Genomic DNA, 24235 nt, shown 5'->3' on the forward strand with positions numbered 1-24235 from the left:
ATTATACTATTCACTCACTCTGCTCTCAGATCTCTCTGAACACTGACTTGAGCGTCGGAGGACCTTTGGCCGGCACCACACCGGTGCCCTTCCCGCTCACTTTTGTGTACCTGTGCAGGGTGCTCTGGATATCATTCTCTCTCATTCCTCACCAGTCGGACCCCAGCTATCCGTTCCTGCCCCACTTCGACGTGTCATCCGCTCAGTGGTGGGTCAACGGGCCTACGTGGTTCGACTCGACGTTGACTGCTCTACCATTTTTGGGCATCAACAGGGATTAATCCACACTCATGACATGTATCGAGCTACACAACTCCAACAAGAATAGAATAAGAAGTTTGGTAAACAAAAAATAGAGTATTGAGAGATTTCATATTTGTGTCTCAAATTTAGATCTCATATAATGTGACAATGTACGTGTTCGTATTTTGTTGATTGCAAATAAATAAGCTCTAAAATAGACTTATATATGAATTTATGAAATAATGTCACATCAGAATTTTAAGTCGACCTTGTATAATAGGTTTGTAAGTACTTGGACCTCTTCACGTTCAAATTCCCTACGTTATTAACTTTTAACATAAATGGTACATCAGAAATATTTTGAGCTATGGGATGGGGTTGTATGTATAATGTTATTCGGCTTGAGGTTTGGATTGCTATAAGCAAGGGGATGAAATCCTTTGATGGGCAATGTTGGTATGAGCAGTGAGCACAGGAGGCCGGCAAAGTGGCATGATTAAGACAAAGAATTCTTTGCTCTGCAAGCAATTAATAGTGTTTCTCCTTTTATCATTCTGCCTTTTCTTTTTCTCCCTTAGCCTTTTTCCAAGCCCTCAGTCAAAGGCTCGGTCGTATCATCATTGGGACATAACTGCTACATGAAATTTCTAATCATGGGTTTCAAATGGCCATCCTTGTTAATGACTAATCATGTTTACAGAGCCCATCTGACTCCCTTTCAAAATAAAATAAAAACAAAATCTGATGAATTAGCTGGTATATATTTCTCATCTGCTCTAGACTACATATGCCTAGGTGAAAATTGAAACATTGAAAATAAAATGAAATGAAGAGTGGCATAACTTGTAAATTAATTGCAGGATCAATGCTAATTTGTATTACATATGTAATAATGGCATTGTGAAGTTACAACTTAAAAACTTGGCTCGTGAGGAGCAAGATTTGGTGTGAACTTGAATGTTGTCTATGCCGATATGATGTCAAATGTTAATTAATTTACACTGTTACTATATACAGGCATGCCTCCACTTTACTAGTAAAAAGAATGTCTCCTTTCAGATTGTCCATGTTTATGTTCTCAAAGGATATGAGTCAAATGCATACATTTATTGGCCACAATTCAATGTATATATACTAGCTTAAATTTGCATTACTTTTTTTTTTTTGGCACACATGACACACCATATATATAATTGCTTACATAAATCAAGAGTGATCTCTTGGATGATACCATGATCTAGAATTAATGGTCGAATGTTTTCCTTTTTCTTTCTTTCTTCCTTTCTTGTTTTTTTTTTTTTTGGTAAGAAATTGTCATAATGCTATTGCGATATAAAACTAACGTAGTTAGGTTTAAGCTGGTCTTGACCAAAAAAAAAAAGGTTTAAGCTGGTCAAATAGTCATAATTGGCAAGCTGTCTGATCATTATTGCACTTGCTTTCCTTTTAGATCCATCAAACTTCTCTTTAGTCTTCTAGATAATTAAACTTCTAGATATGTAGAACTCTAAATATTACTGATCACATATATTTAAAAAGAAACTCAGGGTGTCTACTACTTTTTCTTTTTCTTTTTTGTGCTTGCATCACTATGACAAAACACTCAAATCACACCAATAAAAATATGTAAAAGAAAAAAAAAGTTGTTGATCTGCTATATCAAATAAATCTATGCAACTGTTTGCTATTTTGCAGCCTAATAGGTCATGCTCAAAATTTAAGTCCTTTTCTTTGAATTACTAAAGTATGCCACCACGTGATTGTAATTCAGCATATGAAGAAATGTAGGTACTTGAGTTATTGCGCCTTAGATCTGATTGCACTCAAAGAAACCTCTTATTGTCCTGAGTTCTTTCTTATTTTTGGAAACAAATATTGTGATTTTTAATATGAGCTTGAGTCAGAATCAAGCGCAGTGTGGCTTGCAAAACGTTAGTTTGTGATTTATGAAGTTGGTCTCCTTCCAAGGTCTTAGGTGTTTATAGAGGGAACACTGCCCAATTAGGTCGGAAACGATTTGGCATGACATTACATCTATTAGCAGGTTTACATCCTTTGCCTATATAAACTCACTTATATGCACAAAGAAGAACACACAGAATTTGCTCACAAAAGTCCACCCAAATACACACAACTAGCTGAGAATATCCCAGAAGATCTTGCATTGTTCTTCCATATTCTCCCAAGTTCATCATTTGTTCTTCCTTGTTTTTACTCAAACACCTTCAAGTATACTTCACTGATTTCATCATCGGAGCGTATTTGGCTAGTATCATACCAGTTATTCTCCTTTGATCTTGTGTTCGTGCAAGAAGATCTCATCAGCTTCAACCAGCAATTCAACAAATCTTGATAATCTCAAATCAACATCCATCCAACTCATCATCTAACAAGGCTTCCAATCAGCCAGATCATCCACCTTAAGTTGCTGCATCTCTCTTACAAATTTTTGCATCAACACCATATATCTGTATTACTATATATATTGATAACTAGTAATGAAAAAGAAACAAATTAAAGTTGGATATATTAATCATGAACGAAATGTTCCCTTGCTTTAATTACTATAAAAATTAAAGTTGGATATATTAATTTATTCTCTACTTTGTTGTATTTCACGATTCATTAATTCTTTTTCTGTTACATTTTCTTCTTTTCTACTGATTAAAGTAGTCTCAAGTTCCTCAAAAAAATAAAGTTGGAATTTCCCTCCTCCTTTGTGCTTACTCTTTCCTCTCCTTCCCGTCCTCAAAGGCAACATATTAGAGTGAATGAAATCAATTTCTTATTGTGATGGTGATGGTGTAGATGTTGGGAATATAGAATTGTTGGGTATAGTTCAAGTTAATTATATTTTAAAATTTAAAATTAAATGTTTGTCCTCAACAGTTAATTTACATTATGATAAAATTAGAAATTAACATATTATTAAATTGTTGAGGCTACTGATAAAAATATTGAGTCTGAATAGCGACACTCAATCTTCTTTGGTGTTTAGAGTGAACTTCTAGGATGCTATTGGTTGACTTCATAAGGCCTTCTTCAACAATAAAAGCCAAACTCAAATCCAAAAACCCATTTTGGCCATCAAATAGTGTCCAAAATTTGGATTTGGGTGTCAACAAAATGGTGCTGATGCCCAAAGTGGGTTTCATTATTTCTCTTCTGCTTGTCTCTCATTTCTCTTATTTCTTTGACCTTTTGACCTCTTTGCGAAAAAGTTTTTTTTTATATATTTGATCAATTATTAAATCTAAATATCTAATTACCCCTCATTTGATGGTGGTCGAATACTTATTGTAATCGAGGAGAAGAACTTGCCTGCCCCCGTGTTAGGGGGACAGGTGGTGTCACAAGAGAGAAAAAAAACAGAAAGAGAGAGAAAGAGAGAGAGAGGAGAGAGATAGAGAGAGAGGGATGCCAGTGGTGAAACAGGGTGCAGGCAAGTTTTATTCGTAATCGAGACTATAATTGAGATGACAGTCGAGACTATAATTGAGATGACAGTCGAGACATGGCAGAGATGGTTTTGATTACATCTCAACCTCCTTGACTACCTTCTCGACTTCCATCATAGGAGGGGTAATTTGGTCTACAAGTATCCAAAAGTCAAAATTTAAAACTTTTGGTAGAAAGGTAAGACATGTCACATTACTATGGTCTATGGGTGATTGTGATTTGACAAGAATTCCCTTATCAATTCACAATATTATAATAGTTGTATAGACCCATTACACGTTTACGACCCGAAGACCCATTTACTTAGGACGGGCAAATGGGTATGCTAGTTATTGCCATCCCTCTCCAGCATTCGACAGCCTGAAGAGAAGCAGAAGAGAAAAGAGGTTAGAATTCTTTCTGGGTTTTCATTTTCATATTAAATTCTTCAACTTTTTTCTTTCAGTTTTCCGTAGAATATGAAAAGTAAGTTAATTCTCTGCAATCTGAATCTCTCATAAACCTCATATAAGTATAATTTAATTTTGGTTCTTGAAATTTCAGCTTTCTCATATCCATGTTGCTCAAAAGTTGGAGTCTTTTTGTTACTTACTCTGTGTTTTTTTGTTTTATCAAGGAAAAATGGTATCTGAGTTAATAAATGCGAATCCGGTCGTCTACGAAAAGAAAGAGCGTCGGGTTCGGAGCACTCCAAGTGCTGGAGATGAATGTGCTGTTGAACCCATTGACCAACTAGAAGTTTTTGATATCCTTTTCTGTATATGTATGCATATAACTGTATATTTACATGAAACATATATGTATATTCTAATGCTTTATGAATGAATATTAAGCTCTTAAGCTCTTTATCAACTTAATCAGTAAGTTAGGTTTCAAAGCAGTTTTATATTTTGCTGTATGCCGTGAGGAACTTTGTCTTTCTTAACGGTTCTTAAATCATATTAGAGATATAAAAGACCCGGAACACCCCTACTCGTTGGAAGAGCTCAAAGTAATTACAGAAGATGCAATTGAAGTAGACGATGGTCGTGGTTATGTTAGGTAGACAAAATATTATTATTATTATTTTTTTCTGCTCATTGTAAACATTTTATCCCGTAATTAATGTTGGATTTTAAACTCTGTTGAATAAAAAATGGATTGTTATTTGTTTTCTTCAGGGTCACGTTTACTCCTACCGTTGAACATTGTAGTATGGCAACAGTTATTGGTCTTTGCTTGCGTGTTAAACTCTTAAGGAGCCTGCCTTCTCGTTACAAGGTATTAGCTTTATTCACTTGTGATTGAATTTGTTTTACAACCTTCCTTATGTATGATTGGTATTTAGGGGAAACTGAGAGTGAATATTAGGATTGGGTCAAATATTTTCATTCGGAACTCTGACCGTAGTGTGTTACTGTTCTTACGCTGTTGATTGAAAAGCACATTAGTTTAATATATGGGATTTGGATTAAAATGAGGGGTTGTTTGAAAATTGAGAGCCATATTGTTATGCCTTATGTGGTGCACATGGAGGGAGCAGAATTCCAGAACATTTTAAGACATAGACAATTAAGTACCTATTTTGGGATTGATTTTTGCTAGTACTTTGTTTTCCTTGATGTTTTCTTTGAATTTCTTTCCGTTATTGTCTTTTGTAAATTTCCAAGATTTTATCTCCAGAATATGTTTCTCTTTATACTTCTTGTGTACAGTGTACTACTGTTGTGCTTCCCAACAAGTTTAATTGTCCCATCAAAGTAAATGGCATTTGGAGCAGTCATAATCTCATAGGGAACAACTAAATGTGATGGTGGAAAGACTTGTTACAAAATTTTTGCATTACTTGATAAGAATTAATTGCTTGAACATGTCTGCAACAGAGTCATGCACTGTTTTTTAAGTCGTGTGAGTTATTTAATGTGGAAGGAATTGCTTTCATTTGATTCTATTTTTCTGAGTTTGGCTGGCAGGGAAGCAGGCTAGACATTGCTTATTTGCTTAAGATATGCTGCTCTACAATAGTTTAATGTTTTGATGAATCTTTCTTGTATTGTTTTGTTTATCAGCTTCTTTAATGCTTCAGCGGTTAACTTACCTCATAGGTAGGATTGACATGTATCCCGTAGAAATAAAAATGTTAGCAAAATTTATTGGAGATAGAGACTCTGGATATGTAGGATTGACCTCATTAGCAGTATACAACAGGGCAAAGTGTGTTTTAATGGTTATGGTGGATTGACCTCAATGACTGTGTAACAGGGCAAAGTGTGCTTTAATTAGTGCATAGAAGTTGGCAAAACTTTGTTGGCCCTCAATTTTTGCGGAAAGTCATCAACATACAATTATGTCTTGCCTTTTGAGTGTGCTTTTCTGTTCAATTATCTTATTTACTATTTTGATAAAATAATTAAAGACATTCTGAAGTTTGTGAAGACCTTGTAAAAGCATAAGTCATATAGGTGTTTACTAAGTGAGCCTATAAGTGCATCTTGGGGTTAGCTCTATTGTCTTCCACCTGTGATTCCTGATCACTTAATGATTTCATGTTACCCGATGCTGTGATGGCAATCAGGTGCACATCAAAGTTTATAAGAAGACTAAGAAGAAGATTAATACACAGCCCAATACTCTGAATCTGGTGGGACTATGGTAAAGGCAGGCCCAAGTTAGGAGATAGTATAATACACATCCCCAAAAAGAATAAATAAATGCTGCAGGAGATTTTCAAAAGAATAGATAACAAATGGAAATTTCTTGCACTTCCTAACCCACTGATAGAGATTAGTTGTCATGCTTATCTTCCTTCCCTTGTGTGTTTATCACTTTCATGATTTGGACATCTTTCATTTATGTTTATCTAGACAATTTTGGTATTTATCTTAGGGTGCATTTTTGTAATTATCACATAGCTTTGGCCTCTATAGATTGGGCCATTGTGTCAAGACTTGATGATTGAATTAAATCTTCACATTTCTCCCTTTCTTCTTAAATTATTCTTGTCCATTCTTCCTATTTTTTTCATCTGTCTTCTTCCTCCCCCTTTTTTCTCTCCTCTTTTTTTAGTCTATTTCTCTGTTGAATCCTACTCATACTACATGTAGAGACTAGTGATTAGGCTGAGTGTTTTATAATCCTTTACCCTCAAAAGCTGAAACTTTATGTGTTTGGAATCAAACAGATGTAGGTAGAATTGGTACATGCATTCACTGTGCCCTTATCAAAGAACTCCTGAAACACACGCATCAATTCTCCCTTCACCTTCCAGCAATCTTGAAACAAAGTCTTGGAGAAGCCTTCCAGACTCGTTGACTTGTCTTTACCACAATAAAAAACAGCCAACCTTACCTCTTCTCCCTCAAATGTCTCTCAATCCACCTAGCAAAATCTTCACTGATTTGGCACCAATTGAGACCCTCCAACCTAAATCCCAACCCCGCGTCTTTTGTGTAAAGTTTCTTAAAAAGTTCTACAATCTCATTCACCATTGTCTCCTCGCTTTCAACTAAAATACCCTCTGCATCCACCACTTTTTTTATTCATCTTTCTTCCACTTGCAATTCTATGAAACAGCTATTAATTACTGTCCCAATCTCTTAACCATTTCACCTTTGGTTTAATGCAAAAGTTTACATTTACAAATATTCATGCAGATCTGCAGGACCATGCTTTGAGATGCTTAAGCTATTATGGGGATATACCACCTACCTTCTTTTAACCTTTCACATATTCTCACTACAGACAATGGCACTTTATAGGATTTATCCTTTTGTATATAATAATAAACCTTGTCAGCACCCAACTTTTAGCTTCCCTAATTCCTTTGTGTTTTATGAACCTGATGTTTTAGACTGTGTAGTCCTGCTGTCATTGGCATATCTATATTTTTTTTCTGTAATTTTTATCAGGATATTTTTTACATTTTCAGCTGTAGTTTACACTGTTGCACTTCTTTTTATTATTATTATTATTATTATTTTTAATTTATGGACCTCCCATATGAATGTGAAAACTGGACTCAATTTATTATAAAACTTTGTAATTAGTTAGTTACCTGGAACATTATCAGTTGAAAATTCTTATGTCTGTAGTATGCTACCTTGTGGATCCACACTAATTTTTTGTTGGATTTTTGAACAAATACAGTTTGCACATGCCATATTGGATGTGTTCACGTCTATTGAGAAACATGAATAATAAAACCAGACTTATTTTAATATTCACCAAATGAACACTAGAAATTGTATCAACTATGTAACTTCATACTTCCTGCAAATCATATTTCTGTTGGCTGATTGGTGAACCATCATTCCCCTTTTAAATCGATCTCACATGTTTTGGAAGGCTAAGGTTCCTAGCAAGGTTCAAGTAATTGTTTGGACAAGGTTCAAGTACTTGTTTGGAACTTTGGATAATTGGTCATGGAAGGAGGGTTAATACTTGAGTGATAGAATTCAACGTAGGAGGTCAACCATGTGTGTTTCACCCTCTTGGTGTATTATGTGTAAGAGTAGAATGGAAAACATTGGTCAATTATTTCTCCATTGACCTATTGCTCTTACGTTGTGGCATAAGCTTTTCTGAGAAGCAAGTAGCTGGGTGTTTTCAGCTTCTTGTGTATCATTGTTGATTTATTTCATCACAGCTTCTGTATGGCTTAGTTGCATTTAGTTGCACATACACTCTGATGTCAAGTTAATGATTGATAACAACAAAGTTAATCCTTTGATGTTTGATAATCGCATTTCATAATGAGGCAGTCACCATTTTGCAATTACTTGCTTTTGTTTGTCTAATATGGGAGTCCCACCTGCTTCTTTTCTAATTTTTATTTTCCTGTATGGTTAGGTGGATATTAGGGTGGCGCCTGGATCTCATGCAACTGAAGCTGCTGGTACTCTCTCTCTCTCTCTCTCTCTCTCTCTCTCTCTCTCTCTCTCTCTCTCTCTCTCTCTCTCTCTCTCTCTCTCTCTCTCTCTCTCTCTCTCTGTGTTGGGGGTTCCTGACATGTGGGGCTTTGAAAATTTTCATGGCTGATGATTTGATAATATGATTCTCAAAGAAATCCACAATGTGGATATCTAAACTTAGTCATTTGGCGATGAATTAATTTCCTGTACACAAACTCTGTGGACGTTCCAAACCATTTTTTGGATTATGGCGCCTTCACGTGTTGCAAAAACGTGACCTGGGCTTGTTGTTAGTATATGCTCAGTAAAATGCTCATAAATTCTGGTCTAACATTCTTGCTTTTCTTTGTTTTTTCCTACTGTGTGCAGTTAATAAGCAACTGAATGATAAAGAACGGGTGGCAGCAGCGTTGGAAAACCCAAACCTCCTGGAAATGGTTGATGAATGCCTTTCTCCTTCGTATGATTGAATGAGTCGCATGTATATGCATGGAGTTAGTTTAGTAAATTCCATGAGCAATTTCTGGACGCTGCTCCAGTCATCATTATACAATTTTCCCCCCATGTTATTTGTGCATTTTTTTGCCACTTATGTTTGTATAATTTGAGTGGCCGGTTAGATAGGAATATAAGGATTAGAAGAAATGCTTCCATTTGTTTAAAAAGTAATATTAGAAGGGGCAGATTTTCTGACTACATTAATTGAACACATGTATGGGAGTTGATATATTAATTCATAGTTGACCATACTAATTGATGTGATTACTATATATCAACTGTTATATTATTTGGGTTGAGCGGCTCTTCATTTTTGTTTCATTTTAATATCCCTTTTTTCTGTTTTTTTCTTATGTTCAAGAATTTTGTTTGGAGTTCAGGGTTTTATGTTTTAGGTTATAAGGTAGGTAATGTTAGTGCCTTAAACCCAAACTCTGTACCACATTCTACACTAGCTGTGACAATTTTCACATAATATGATGACATGATAGCATAACTCATATCACGCAAAATTAGTGAGCTTGAGTTGATCATTACTTGGTCTAAGGTTTCTTGGTATTTCGATCTCGTCATCTTAGCTAGGGTTTAGGGTTTGAATATGCCAAGGAACCCGATGAATTGTAAAAGTCAGCTTTGATCAAGATGAACTCTCAGCTAGCCATATCCTAAGCTACTTCTTGGCTAAACCCATATCGGGTTCCTTGGCATATTCAAACACTAAGTCGAAGAAGTACTGCTTGTTTTTGGAGAAGGAAATGACGTTCAAAGTCTCATATTTAGACTTACATACTGCCCAAATGTATGCTTAGCTCTCCTTGCTTTGCTGCTGCTATATGCTTCCTCTTTTGAATTAATGTTAGTCCTAAACCTTTTCCCTTGTACAGAACCCCAAGGTTGACCATCGAGTATTGGTAAATTAATTTTTAGTAAAAGGAAATAGAAATAAATTAAAACATAAGAAACTTGAAGTCATCAGTCATTGAAAAGAACAGCAATTTTAAGGAAAAAGCTCCATTATATATACAGCATATATGTATGCACATGTACATTCAGTTCAAGTCCCACACAAGACTTCAGTATCAGTAATCACAAAGGATGGAGTAAGTACCGTTGGGCTGCATGTGTGGTTGATGGAAAGTAGAATGAATGGAGCTGCAGCTGCTACTGCTAATGTAGTTGAGTAAAGCTTTCATGATGATGTATGAAATGACTTTGAGCAAGAAGATCAACAAAGTTGAATGATTTTCTAGAATTAAAATTTCTGATTTACTATTGGTATTGGTATTGCTATTATTGTGTTGATAGATGGAGATGAATGGGAGTGGGCTTCCTATTTATATTTATTGGGTAGGCTCGTAAGAGACAATCCATTTTTGGGATTTTCCTTGTGTAGTGATTTTCGATGCACAACAATATGGTTAGTTATATTGGAATAGATGTTTATAATATAGTTGCTTTGTGGTAGTTGTAAAAATTCCGTTATTTGCTTAGTGGAGAAAATTCCAATGAAAATTTGGCAACCGACACATCTTGAATACTTGAAATTAATTATGTCTTATTGTATAACAACGATCTAATCCGTTGGCTACAAGGTCACAAGAGATCCTTTCAGTTAGTTACTAGGAAGTACAAAAGAGATCTCATTAGTTGGTTACTAGAAATCTTAAGTTCCAATGTTTACTATGGCACATTCTCATTGTGTTGATCTTCTTGGGTTTTTTTTTTTTGGCCAAGGATCTTCTTGGTTATATATGGTATATATATATCTGTGTTTCCCACAAAATACCACTGGATAAAAGAAAATTATAAAATAATACATAATTAATTACTCTTTGACCCCCTCTCCAAGATACAATAGTCCAATTAAAATGTTGCATATATGGCTCATACCAACCTACACTATTGGATGAATCCAAAGCTCCCATATGAGAACATGCACCGATCGATGCACGTACCTATTTGTAAGAGATTCAATTTGCCAATGATTTTATAGATATAATTGGCATTCTTTATACAAGTACAAATAAAAAGTTTGAATATCTTACAAATAACAATACAACTAAGTAGTCCAATATAATTGAGAATTAAAAATCATTTAGCATTAGGTTTTCACTTTCTTTGAGAGAAGCTTGAGAGTGAAAATATTGAAAAAGAAATGACAAGTATATATATAAGAAACCCCACCCCCTCCGAAGAGGAATCATCATTATGCATGAAGGTGAGACTCTACATTGAAATTTCGTTAGTGTAACTGTTGAGAAAAAGTGATTCGATTAGAGCATTGATACAATTCTACATTGAAAAAAATGAATAGTCATCAATTGGTGTATAAGCAACTAGACCACAAATACTAAAGTCAAGACCTTTTGGTAAAACATCATACCCGTTTGGTGCCACAGGTGGCTAAATTAGGAGAAATATTGGCACGTGTACGTGTGTGTCTGGTTCGCGGAGGTGGGACTCATCAACTGGCTTTGGGATTTGGAGTCTCTTGTGGTCAATTAAGAGGATTTAAAGAGCTACAAGGTGGAAATTTTTGGAGAAAAGATCAATTAGAGTTTTGGCACAATCCCTCTTCCAAAAGTAAAAGTCTTCGATTAATATATAATTAAGGAATTAGACCACACACACTAACTCCAAGACCACGTACCTCTTGGTAAAACTCTATACTGTTTGGTATTGTGGGAGGATAAATTGTGATGAATATTGACATGTGTAACAATTTCTTTTCTAAAGTTATTATAAGTGATCTCAAAGTTCTTGAACTACAACCTCATAAGAGAAATTAAGAATTGTTCACATCAAATTTAGTAGGAATTAAGAATTACTACTCACACATATTTCATAGGAGCTACACATTTTATAAAGAGTTTAAACCTCCAAAGCGTTACAAGATATATATGTACTTATGCCAATTGCCTTGCTTAAGCCAACAAGCAAACCTTTATTAAGAGTTTAAACCTCCAGCACTAGCAAACCCGGGGCATCTAACATGATTTTTACTCCTTGTTTCAGTCATCTTACGCTGTGAGACCGGTCTGGATTGGTTTATCTTCACTAGACGGATTGTGTCATTCCATCAATTTTCCCAAACACTTATTTTATACGGTGAATTAAATGTGAAAATAACCAGAGCTCGATCATGCTGTAATTTTTTCTTAAGTTTCCGGCCAAATCTGGCAACTTCCCACGCCGTCTGTTGCTACGGGACGCGGTGCCTCTGAACCCACAAGATTAGACTGGCAGCGACTAGCTGGTGGGTGTAGTGGGCACGACACGTACAAGAGGTTTCAATATTGAGTAGGCACGACTAGTTTTCATTCTCCAAATAAATAAAAAATGAGTTAATTATAATAATATATTTCAATTATACATTATTTTTCAATATGGTACTTTATGTTAAAAAAATTTCATTCGGGTACATCTACTTTAATATTTCATCAACTGAGTACCTCTATTCCTTTGACCGTTAACTTCTTATGTGGCTCTGATGTTGCATGCATGGATCCCACCACTAAATGTTGATTAAGTATTTAAAAATAGCCACATGGATAAAAAAATAAAAAACTAATAAACCAGAGTAACGGAGATAGTCTGTTGACGAAATATTGAAGTTGATGTACCCAAATAAAAGTTTTGGCATAAATTCAATTTAGACACATAACTATATAAGCTATTTCAACGGGGTCCATGAATTTTAAAATATTTCAAATATACACCCGATCTATTATCTAAATTGAAAAATGAATTTCTGTTCATTGATTCGTTGAGAGATCAGTTAAATGACAGCTTGGCTTTTGCTGACCGGGATTACTTGACGACGTGGCGCTATCTCAGCAAATATTTCCCACCAAATGAGCGACACAGGTCCACAATTTAATAATAATAGAGAGAGTGAGAGTTAGGTGGACCCGTGTCGCTCATTTTTCGCCAAATGAGCGACACAGGTCCACCTAACCCGTCCACAAACTCATCATTTCTTTCTTGCTCGTTGAACACAAGTGAGAGATTTATATTCGAATTTGAGGAAAAATGTGATGTTTTTTGGAGACTAAATGGTTAGGAGAGCGTTCGACGAGCAGGAAGGAGGTAATGAGTGTGTGGGCCCGTGTCAAGTGGACATGTGTTGCTCATTTGGCGGGAAATGTATGCTGAGTTGGTGCCACGTCGCCAATTAATCCCCGTTAGCAAAAGTTAAACTGACATTTAACTGATCTCTCAATAAATTGATGGACGAAATTTAATTTTTCAATTTACATAATAAATCAGGTGTATATTTGAAATATTTGAAAGTTTATGAACCCCATTGAAATAGCATATATAGTTATGTATCTAAATTGAATTTAGGCTTATTATCAATTTTGCCCCCTGAACTATGATTTCATTCCTAATGTGCCCCTTTACTTTTTAATTCTATCAATTTACCACCTAACAGTTACAATGTTATTCTAATGTACCCCTTCGGCTCAATTCCGTCATAACTTCCGTTAACTTTACTGACGTGGCAAGGCATATTGATCATTTTGACCTCTCTAGACCACTCAGCACCACTCATTTTGCCACATGGAACCAAAAGTGGAACCCACCCCTCAAGTTCTTCTTCTCCCTTATTTCTTCTTTTTCTTCTGCAATTCCCACCCCACCCCAACCTAGCCCCTTCGGCCCCGTCGCACCTCCCCCCCAACCCAATCTCCCAGCCTCGTCACACCCCCCCTCCTACCCAACCCCGTCGCACCCACCTACCCAGCCCCACTGTCGCACCCACCCACCAACTCTCTCGTCCACCACCACAACTTCACCGTCACCCCAACCTAGCCCCTCTCGGCCCAGTCGCACCTCCCCCCCCAACCCAATCTCCCAGCCTCGTCACACCCCCCTCCCACCCAACCCCGTCGCACCCACCCACCCAGCCCCACTGTCGCACCCACCCACCAACTCTCTCGTCCACCACCACAACTTCACCGTCACCTTCATCATCCCCTCCGACGGCCACCCACCAATTTGCAGATCTAGAGAGGGGAAAATAGAGAGAGAGAGAGAGAGAGAGAGAGAGAGAGAGAGAGAGAGAGAGAGAGAGAGAGAGAGGGTCATTGGCCAGGAATGGTGGTGGGGCCGGTGCAGGTGGGTGATCGGGAGGAGAGGGTGGTGGGGTGAGTTTCTGATCGGGAGGGTTTAGGGAGGTGGGGATGGCCTGGGCACGGGTTGGGGAGGGGAGGGGATGGTGGGTTTGGTTTTTTATTTTTTTTTCTTTCTAAATATTAGAGTTTAAAATATTTTTTTTTGTTTTAAATTTTAAGTTTTGAATTAAATTAAAGGGGTGGGTCCCACTTTTTATGTTTATGTAGCCAAGTAGGCGCCACGTCAACAAAATTAACGGAAATTATGACGGAAGGGGTACATTAGAATAACGTTGTAATTGTGAGGTGGTAAGTTGATAAAATTAAAAAGTAAGGGGGCATATTAGGAATGAAATCATAGTTCATGGAGCAAAATTGATAATAAGCCTTGAATTTATGCCAAAAGTTTTTGAACCTAAAGTACTAAGTTAAAAACTGGTGTATAATTGAAATATATAATTATAATTAACTTATAAAAATTAATTTATATATTCAATGAAAAGATAATAAAAAAAAAAAAAAAAAGCTTTTTTGAAAGGGGTTGGAGCAAGGAGGAGATGAAGCCAAGTATTATTCTCATTCATGGGTATTAATTTTCTCTTTGATTTTTTGTTTTGACTTTTCAACACGTACTTGATCTATTCTTAAAATTCAAAATATATTTTTGACCGGTTTGGAATTTTGGAACTATATTATGAATTTCTAACCAATAAAAAATCACCCTCTTCCTTATTTGATATTCCTATTCTCGTTACATTAATTTCACATGCGTGATTTATCCAACTGATCCTTTTGAAAGACCGAAGTCACCGAACCCATCTATCTTGCTAAATTAATTAATTAATTAAGTAAAAGAAATAGAAATTAATTAGAGTATAAGAACTAAAGGGGAATATCTTAATGCTTAAATGAATAATCGGAAAGACAAGGCTGTAAGGAAAAGGCCTTTTCTCCATCAATTAATTTATATGTAGTACTATACAAAAACAAGGGTATGTGAGAGAGTTCATTTACATAAATATAAGCAAGTATATATGATATATTGCTGATCGATCATCAGTTACCACAAAGGATGGAGTAACTGTTGGGCTGCATAAGTGGTTCATGGAAAGTAGAATGAATGGAGCTGCAGCTACGACTGCTAATAATGTAGTCGAGTAAAACTTTCTCCAAATCTATGGTCGACATTCCTCGTTGGACAAAAGAGAGTATGTAAGTCATGCAGAGTGAATCACATGGCAATATAATTGGTCCACTGCTTGATAGTCCAAACTCTTCTTCAGACATCTTGAAAAGCTCTTGAAAAATGAAGTTGGACAGATAAGAAATGGGCAGCACAAAACGCCTCTTGTCTATGGTGTACATAACAAAACTGCCTTTATCTCCATTTGCACCCTTCAACTTGTTACCAACAACTCTTGATGGATATGAAATTCTTTTCCTTCCCAGAGCAGCTCTCTTCTCCCACTTCTTTGCCATTTTAATGAGCTTCTTGGGGCTGATCATAAATGTGTCCATGAAGATAAAATTAATGAACTTGGTCGAGAAAGAAGATCAGCAAAGTTGAATGATTTTTCTAGAATTAATATTGCTGAATTGGTAATGGTATTGCTATTGCTCTGTGTTGATAGATGGAGTGCAATGGGGGTGGGTTTCCTTTTTATGCGTATTGGCTAGGCTAGTTAGAGACAATACATAAGTGGAATATTCCTTATGTAGTGATTTTCGATGCACAACCATGAGATTAGTTATATTGGAATGGATGTTTATGAGTTTATAATAGGTGCTTAGTACTGTTAGTGGGTAAAATTCATCACTTTCTTAGTGGAGAAAATTCCTATGTTTGAACTTATACATGTCAAATTTATGTCTTATTAACACCAAAAATTTTTTATGTCTTATTGTTAAAAGACAAAAGACTAGTCCCTTCGGGGACATCCGATAAAGACAAAGTTCAGTTGGTACAAGGTCACTAAGAGATCCTTTCAGTTGGTTACTAGGAAATACAAATTAAAGAGATCCTATCAGTTGGTTAATTATTAGGACTAATTAGGTACACAAGAAATCTGAAGTTCCAATGTTTGGCAGAGTATATTGATCTTCTTGTGTATTAGTTTAATTCCTACCCAATTACCTATGTAGGTTTCCTACAAAAATATATTAGTACTCTAGATCAAGAGAATCTAATTAAATACTTGAAGATCTATGTCAAGAAGAAATAAAATAAGTACGTAGTAAATTCGCCAAATACAGCAATTCAATATAAACAAAATCAACTAAATCAACATACAGTATTTAGTATTTACCTTCAGCTAGCTACATATACAAGTAGCAGGGCCCAACCCGGCCAAAGTTACATACAGTTTTAAAAAATCATGCACATTTAACAAAGATTTTTCAGATTAGTAGATTTGCTTTTTGTAGCATTTGACAAAAATAAATAAAAGTACTTTTGAATTATAAAAAATACTTCCAAGTGCTTTTGCATGAACCACTTTTAAGGCTCATTTAACACTGCTTTTAAAATTGTCAAAAGTACTTTTAGATTAATAAAATCGCTTTTAGTTGCGTTTGACAGAAATGAATAAAAGCGTTTTTAAGGAGTTTTTTGAGAAGTCAGGTGCTTTCTCAGGAAGTACTAATTCCAAGTGCTTTTGTATGAACTACTTATAATTTTTTATAAAAATTTGTTTGTGCTTCTTAGCAGAAGCGTTTACAGTAAAAGCACTACTAAGTAAAAACACTACTAAGTAAAAGCACTTCTAAAAAGCAGTGTCAAACAGACCCTTAGAATTTTTATAAATATATGTTTGTGCTTATTAACAAAAGTGCTTCCAATAAAAGTGCTACTAAGTAAAAGTGCTTCTAAGAAAAAATGACAAACATGCCCTAAGTTACTAAACATATAGGGTGAACCAAACAAGACTAACAATCAATCGGCTAGGCGAATGATCAATGGGGAAAGTATACAATTGAACGGTGTTGTATATCAAGGAAAACACCCCAAAATCATACCCATTCGACGGTGATGCAATACAAGAGCTCTCGAAAGCAAAATAGATGCAGTTTGTTTGAAGTGTATCGTGGGTACCATTTAAGCCTCTGGAAGAGATGACTTTGCAGCCACTATTTCTCATAAATAATATCCGACCACCAAGGTCAACAACCTCTATCCATCGAGCTAGGACCATTAATATGCTCTAACTTGAACACTCGAAATCCTACATTCTTAACTGGAGTCAAGAAATTAGAACCAATAAGATACCAAGGAATTATTGGATCTACCTCATGAGCAAAAACAGTCCTACGAAAATAGATATCAAGGTAATAGTCCGTAATTAACTAGGGTAGAATTATGGGGTTTATAATTATTTACTATTTATATTATCTTAATATTATAATATTATTATATTATACTAAAATTAATTGTGAGATTTAAATTATATAAATCTAATAAAAATGCATCAGCCTACAAAATAGAAAATAGGCTTATTATTTAGTTTACCCCTGAAAGGAAAAAAATTCTTTATGGGTACATTTCAATTGTAATAATCGATCGATAATTTGTCGGCATTTATGTTAGAATTTACTTTGCGATGAGGTAAAAAGATGAAGATTTTTCCTCAAAACTCAGGGAATAAAGCAACAGGGCCAAGCAATTGGCAATGAGAACCGAGCGTTTGGATCAGGTGCGCATGTTCGTTGGTGTGCACCTGATCGAATATGTATGTATGTGTGTGTGTATATATATATATATATATATAAACCTAGGTATTGGTACAATTGAAATGTACCTATATATACTTTTTTTCTTATTTGTTTGATTATTTTCTATTTTGTGGGTTAATGTATTTTTTTATATTTGTATAATTTAAACGAATATTATCTTTTATTATTTTAAATTATAAAACATAAAAACTAGATAATTTTGAATTTTTTAATTAAAAAATGTAAAAATAATATCCTAACGGATATTATCTTTCATAATTTTTAAAATTAATTCATATTAATTATTTTAATTTTAATTTTGAGAGATAATATGAGTCAAAAGAATAAAATTTGCATGTCCTTGTGATAGGGGACGTAACATCCCTCCCAAGAGAGAGATATAGATAGAAATGAGAGAAAGATAAACAAGTCCTTCACGAGTCAAAACAAAAAAAAAGTTCATATTTTGGACCTTAGCTTAAAAAATTGGATTTAAATATAAATCTAAATTCCTATATAATTTTAGTCTGAATGACTCTTTAAAATTGAATCTACTTCTAATTAACTGTATTTTTTTTTTTTTTTTGGTCAGATCTATAAGAGTTGGTTAGAGTTTGAATCCCCCAAAGAAAGGCCCAGTATTAAAGACTAAAGAGAGGTTGGGCTGGGCCTGATTATTATAGAAGGAAGCAACTACTCCCACATCGGAAAGAAACACTGTTTAGGAACTCTTTATATAGCTCTTTTCTGCAATACAGCTTGTCCCTTCGGGGACATCCGATAAAATTGGAACGATACAGAGAAGATTAGCATGGCCCCTGCGCAAGGATGACACGCATAAATCGAGAAATGGTCCAAATTTTTTTTGAACTTTTTGCGTGATGTTCTTCTTGCTGTGTTCAAGGTGTGAGCAAAACATTGCATTCAATGATTTTCTGAGCATATATTTGATGGTTATGTACCTGATTCTTGGTGTTTCATGTTTTTATATTTGTGATGAAAATGCATATGAGATGTTCGCCTACTACCTGTTTGATGAAATGGCTCTGTCGCTATGACCCAAATAAAGTTGTTAAGTATGTACTTTTCATGATCTTTGAATAATCACTTTCACTTCTGGGGAGTTTCAGTTGCTGTTGCCTCGTCTTGCTGACTTGCTGAACCGAGTCAATGTTGATTGAAAAACAATTCTATATATCTGTTTGTCTTGGTTGAAAGTTTTGTAAGATTACATTCACCCCCCGTTTATTTGGATGGCTTGTATTTCTTTGGTTTAGAATTTCAATCTTGGTTGTTTATGGACTGAAAGGATCCATCAAAACAACCGTAATGATATAACCTTGCCTTACTCCTTTCTCCTCCGATGGCTGCAAATTGAGGAGTGCAGAAAGCAAGATGTGTATTGTATGAATCCCATTAAGCTTTAGTTCCATACTTGACAATTACATAAAAATAGCTCTTTCATCCGTCTTATTTCTTGTAGTGCACTATGCACATCATTCTGAGGTATATTCATGTTATATAAACATATTAGATGTTACGGTATTAAATTTTGATCATGTCAATCTCTATTATAATTCAAGCTGGAATTGTTGTTGGGAAGTGGGAACACACACGAATTCATAATGGTGAGAGAGATAGACACATAAGGTGTATACACCCGTGATTGGTAAGTTTTTTCTCACATATTAGATATTACATTATTACGCTCTTAAATTTTCAGCATGTCCCTTGCTATTATAATTCAATCTAGAATTTTTGTTGGGAATAAACATGAATCTTTCTCCAATTTGTTGTCACTTAAGTTAGTAAATTTTGTCTAGAGTATGATTTTGAAATAGTATTCAAAGTTTATAATGGCTACCCTAAAATTTTTTGGTGTTTTAGCTAAGACCCCATATTTTGATTGCTGCCTCAATTGTGGATTTATCTGACTACTTGTCCCTGCGAACTTGCCCTGTGGAATTTTACCCTAACTTTGTTTGCTCTATTCATTAGGGTTCATCTTCGTCATATATTGAGTATCTTGTTTGTAAGATGTTTTAGAACAAGAAATGGATTAAGTTATAGATAATCACCACATTTAAAAGATAAATGAATTGTAACAAAATAATAACTTTACAATACTTTTATTTCTGTGCATGTAAACAGGAAGAAAATGAAATCTGAACGTATCTAAGAACCAAAAAGAAAAAATGGAATTTGTTTCAAGTATGACAATGTAACAATTTATAATATGAAAGACTGCAATAACTGATCAACTACCCGGCCAGGGTATATATACAATTAGCAGTTGAAAAGTAAATTGCAATAATAGTAAGACTATACCAAATAGGAAAATGATGGTAAATATTAATTGTAGAGGAAGATGCAATTGTGTGTAATAATAAGAGACAAGGATGCCCATAAGATTAGGGCCATATAGCATACGTTAAGGATTGCCCTCTCACATTGTTTCCTGTTTTCTTTTGAAACTTGCAGCTTAACTAGCCTAATCCATGAGAGAAATTAATCATTGACAGAAAATGTTCAGGATTCTTGTTTAACAATTAAAATTCATTTGGAAATAACTTTTGAACTAGTTGATACTGAAGTAGTCTGACAAAAACTAGCTTTTAGAAGCTTACGAATTATTAATTTTAATGTCAAGTGGGGCATGATACTTTTATTTTAATTTAACTACTTTGTGGATTGTACTGTTGTTCTAATTTTCCCAATCGGAAAGGCCTTTTTTGGCTCACTTGAAGTCATGAATAATTGGAAAGAGAAGTTGTAAGGAAAAGGCCGTTTCTCAATTATATGTAGAGTACTATACAAGAAAAAGGGGTGGTACAGCTCATTTACAAAATATTTGGAAGTATATATGATATGATATGATATATCTGCTGATCATCATTTACCACAAAGGATGGAGTAACTGTTGGGCTGCATGTGTGGTTGATGGAAAGTAGAATTAATGGAGCTGCAGCTGCTACTACTAATAATGTAGTTGAGTAAAGCTTTCTTCATATCTATGGTCGACATTCCTCGATGGACAAATGAGATTATGTAAGTCATGCAGAGTGAATCACATGGCAATATGATAGGCCCATTGCTTGATAGTCCAAACTCTTCTTCAGACATCTTGAAAAGCTCTTGGAAAATGTGGTTAGAGAGATAGGATAAGGGCAGCGCAAAACGCCTCTTGTCAATGGTGTAGATGACAAAACTACCTTTATGATGATCTGCACCCTGCATGAAGTAATTGTCACCAGTATTCAACTTGTTACCAACAACTCTTGATGGGTATGAAATTTTTTTCCTCCCCAGAGCAGCTATCTTCTGCCACTTCCTAGCCATTTTAATGAGCTTCTTGTGGCTGATCATTGTGTCTATGAAGTTCAGTATGAAGGTATATAAAACAGTAGTGCTACATATACCACATTTTTATACCATAATTTCATACCACCTTATGTGGCAACTTACATGGCATTCATACATTGGATACTAAAAAATAAAAAGAAAAACCCAAAAAGAAAAAGAAAAACATTGTCCAATAAAGTAATGACACGTCAGATGGTATAAATATGTGGTATAAAAATGTGGTAAGTATAGCATTATTCTATATAAAATGATCTTGAGCAAGAAGATCAACAAAGTTGAATGATTTTCAAGAATTAATATTTGCTGAATTGCTATTACTGTGCTGATAGATGGAGAGCAATGGGGGTAGGTTTCCTATTTATATGTATTTGCTTGGTGCTTTAGAGACAATCCTTGTCTAGTGATTTTCGAAGCACAACCATGTGATTAGTTATATTGGAATAGATGTGTATTAGTTTATAATTGTTGGTTAGTACTGTTAATGGAGAAACTTCCTTTACTTGCTTAGTAAAGAAAATTCCAATGATAATTTGGCAACCGACACATCTTGGATGTTTGAAACTATGTGAAATCTTGTTGTTCTTTGACAAAAGAGATCGATCTTAATTATTTAGTTGGCTACGAGGTCACAAAAGATGCTATCAGTTGGTTATTAGCAAGTACAAGAGATCTTTATCAGTTGGATACTTGCTAGGACGTACACAAGAGAAGTTTCAATGTTTGCCACATTCTCATTGTCTTGATCTTCTTCTTGTGTATTAAATTACATATATATGTTCCGACGAAATATTGTTGGACAAAATAAAATTGTGAAATAATAAAATAATTTCCCATTGAGTTACATGTTGACAATTAGGTGCTTTAGACAATTAGGTGATTTTGGTGATGATGGTAGAGTATTATTATTTGGAATTTTCCTTCATCTTTGGTTCTTGCAATTTTATGGTGATATGGTTTGGTTGTTGGCTTTGGGGCTTTAGTGTGTGCTGCCTTCTTAGGTCCTGTTGTCGGAATTTGGCGAGTGATGTATGGGTTTTTCATGTTTGGATATTGTTTTTTCTTTTCTTTCTTTATAATCTATAACCTTACGTCTTTTTGGATTCTTAGTTGGATTATAACTCCAATAGGCAAGACGTCTACAGTTCTATGACCAAGTCCTTCAACTAAGTACCAAATCAGAAAATGGAGACATCTAACTACGTAAGCATTTCTAGTTTTTTTTTTTAATAAATCATTTCTGTACAATACCGAATATGTCCTTTGTGTCATATTGTGAGGATTCTGAGCTGATTTTATCTTTCTTAATTTTTAGCTAAATTGTCATACTTTTGAGGTGAAATATAAAGATGATTGGTCTAATATATGGGTGTCCTCCACGTTTCAATCTCTCATATTCAAGGTGTTAAATTTTGAAATTTCGCCGAAAATTTCTATTTTTTGGAGTCTCGAAATCGAAACTCATATTTGTTAAATTTTTGGGATAATTTCGTCGAAATTGTCGAAATTATCGAAATTTCGCCGAAATCCTCGAAATTTCGGAGGTGAGATCTGCTTTTGGGTTTTGGAAGGCTGGGTTTTTGGAGAAAAATGGAGCAGTGGCAGGGGCGGCAGGGGGGAGATCGAGGGAGAAAGAGGGGGTGGCGGCAGGGCGGCGACATGGGGGAGATCGAGGGAGAGAGAGGCGACAGCAGGCGGGGCGACGACAAGGGGGCCACGGCAGGGGGAGATGAGGGAGAAAGAGAGGAGGGAGAAAGAGGTGAGGGTGAGGGTGGGTTGGTGTCTGGTGATGGATTGGAGATGCAGAGAGAGAGAGAGGATGAAGAAGAGCTGAAGAAGAAAAAACAGTGGAGCGCTGGAGCCTCGGGGGAAAAGAAAGGAAAGGAAAGGAAGGAAAGATAAAGAAGAAAAAAAAAAAGAAAAAAAAAAAGAAAAGGAAGGAAAGAAAAAGAAGAAAAAAAAAAGGAAAAAAATTAAAAAAGAGAAAAAAATTAAAAAAGAGAAAAAAATTAAAAGTTTAGGGATGATTGGGGTTTGGGCCCTTTGAGCAATTGTAAAGAAAAAAAATGGTTTGGGGTTTCGTTTGACCATTTTGAAGTTTCGTTTAGTTGTTTTTAAACCCTAAATAAATAAACTCTAATATATTTCTATATAAAAAATAATTTAAAATACCCTAAAGGCCTAAACCCTAATATCATATATCATATCCTAAACAATATAGAATATAGATTATAAAATATAGAGGGTTTAGTGTACAGATTATAGAGTATAAATAATATACTAATTTCATTTATTCATTATACTAATTTTATTTAATAGTATTTGTCTCCAGCATGCATTATATTTATTTTATATCACATGAAACCTACTATATAATTTGGTTTTTTCAATATTTTTTATCAATTTAGTAGATAATATGTTAAATAAATATATGCTAAAGTTTCATTCAAAATTTTCGTATTTTAATAGCAATTTTTCGTCATTTCCGTCTAATTTTTGTTAAAATTTAAAAATTTTCGAAATTTCTGTCGAAATTTCCATCAAAATTTCCTCGAAACCCGAAATTTTATTCCTTGCTCATATTGCATCATTTTGGTTTTATTCATCATTTTGTGCTGAAATTTATGGGTCTTAATTACAGGATCTAGTATATACCTGAAGCCAAGTGATGAATACTATACAAAAACAGGTGGGACAGTTCATTTAAAAAATTTATACAATTTTAAATGATATATCTGCTGATCATCAGTAACCACAAAGGATGGAGTAATTGTTGGGCTGCATGTGTCCTTGATGGAAAGTAGAATTAACGAAGCTGCAGCTGCTACTCCTAACAATGTAGTTGAGTAAGGCTTTCTCCAAATCTATGGTCGCCAATCCTCGTTGGACAAATAAGAGTATGTAATTCATGCAGAGTGAATCACATGGCAATGTAATGGGCCCACTACTTGATATTCCAAA

The 24235-nt window shown here is 34.9% G+C and overlaps 3 protein-coding genes, 1 long non-coding RNA gene and 1 other non-coding gene across 6 annotated transcripts; 3 read left to right on the forward strand and 2 right to left on the reverse strand.

Moving 5' to 3' along the window:
- Window positions 1-3965: 3965 nt before the first annotated feature.
- On the forward strand, window positions 3966-9361 carry AE7 (MIP18 family protein (DUF59)). Of its 2 annotated transcripts, none has more exons than XM_086246719.1 (6): window positions 3966-4088; window positions 4319-4447; window positions 4638-4743; window positions 4863-4962; window positions 8530-8575; window positions 8961-9361. In XM_086246719.1, the coding sequence occupies exons 2-6, from the start codon at window positions 4324-4326 to the stop codon at window positions 9059-9061; spliced, it is 477 nt and encodes a 158-aa protein (XP_086102845.1). In that variant the 5' UTR covers window positions 3966-4088; window positions 4319-4323; the 3' UTR covers window positions 9062-9361. The 2 variants fall into 2 exon arrangements, with proteins under 2 accessions (XP_086102845.1, XP_086102842.1); XM_086246716.1 differs by having other exon boundaries at window positions 4085-4167.
- Window positions 9362-15262: 5901 nt separating this feature from the next.
- LOC147282698 (auxin-responsive protein SAUR68-like) lies at window positions 15263-15712 on the reverse strand. The gene has a single exon (XM_086248262.1). The coding sequence runs from the start codon at window positions 15710-15712 to the stop codon at window positions 15263-15265; it is 450 nt and encodes a 149-aa protein (XP_086104388.1).
- Window positions 15713-18675: 2963 nt separating this feature from the next.
- LOC147282699 (U6 spliceosomal RNA) lies at window positions 18676-18778 on the forward strand. Its single transcript, XR_015123184.1, has one exon. It is a non-coding gene; the product is annotated as a U6 spliceosomal RNA (small nuclear RNA).
- On the forward strand, window positions 18701-24079 carry LOC147282700 (uncharacterized). Its single transcript, XR_015123044.1, has 3 exons — window positions 18701-18818; window positions 22385-22477; window positions 23916-24079. It is a non-coding gene; the product is annotated as an uncharacterized LOC147282700 (long non-coding RNA).
- Window positions 20771-21280, reverse strand: LOC147282701 (auxin-responsive protein SAUR68-like). Its single transcript, XM_086249065.1, has 2 exons — window positions 21191-21280; window positions 20771-21145 (listed from the first exon to the last, which is right to left on the reverse strand). Exons 1-2 carry the CDS (start codon window positions 21278-21280, stop codon window positions 20807-20809), a joined length of 429 nt encoding a protein of 142 aa, XP_086105191.1. The 3' UTR covers window positions 20771-20806.
- Window positions 24080-24235: the final 156 nt, after the last annotated feature.

The sequence above is a fragment of the Dryas octopetala genome, chromosome 6 (genome assembly GCF_963921425.1).
Source record: "Dryas octopetala chromosome 6, drDryOcto1.1, whole genome shotgun sequence".
Taxonomy (NCBI): Eukaryota; Viridiplantae; Streptophyta; class Magnoliopsida; order Rosales; family Rosaceae; genus Dryas; species Dryas octopetala.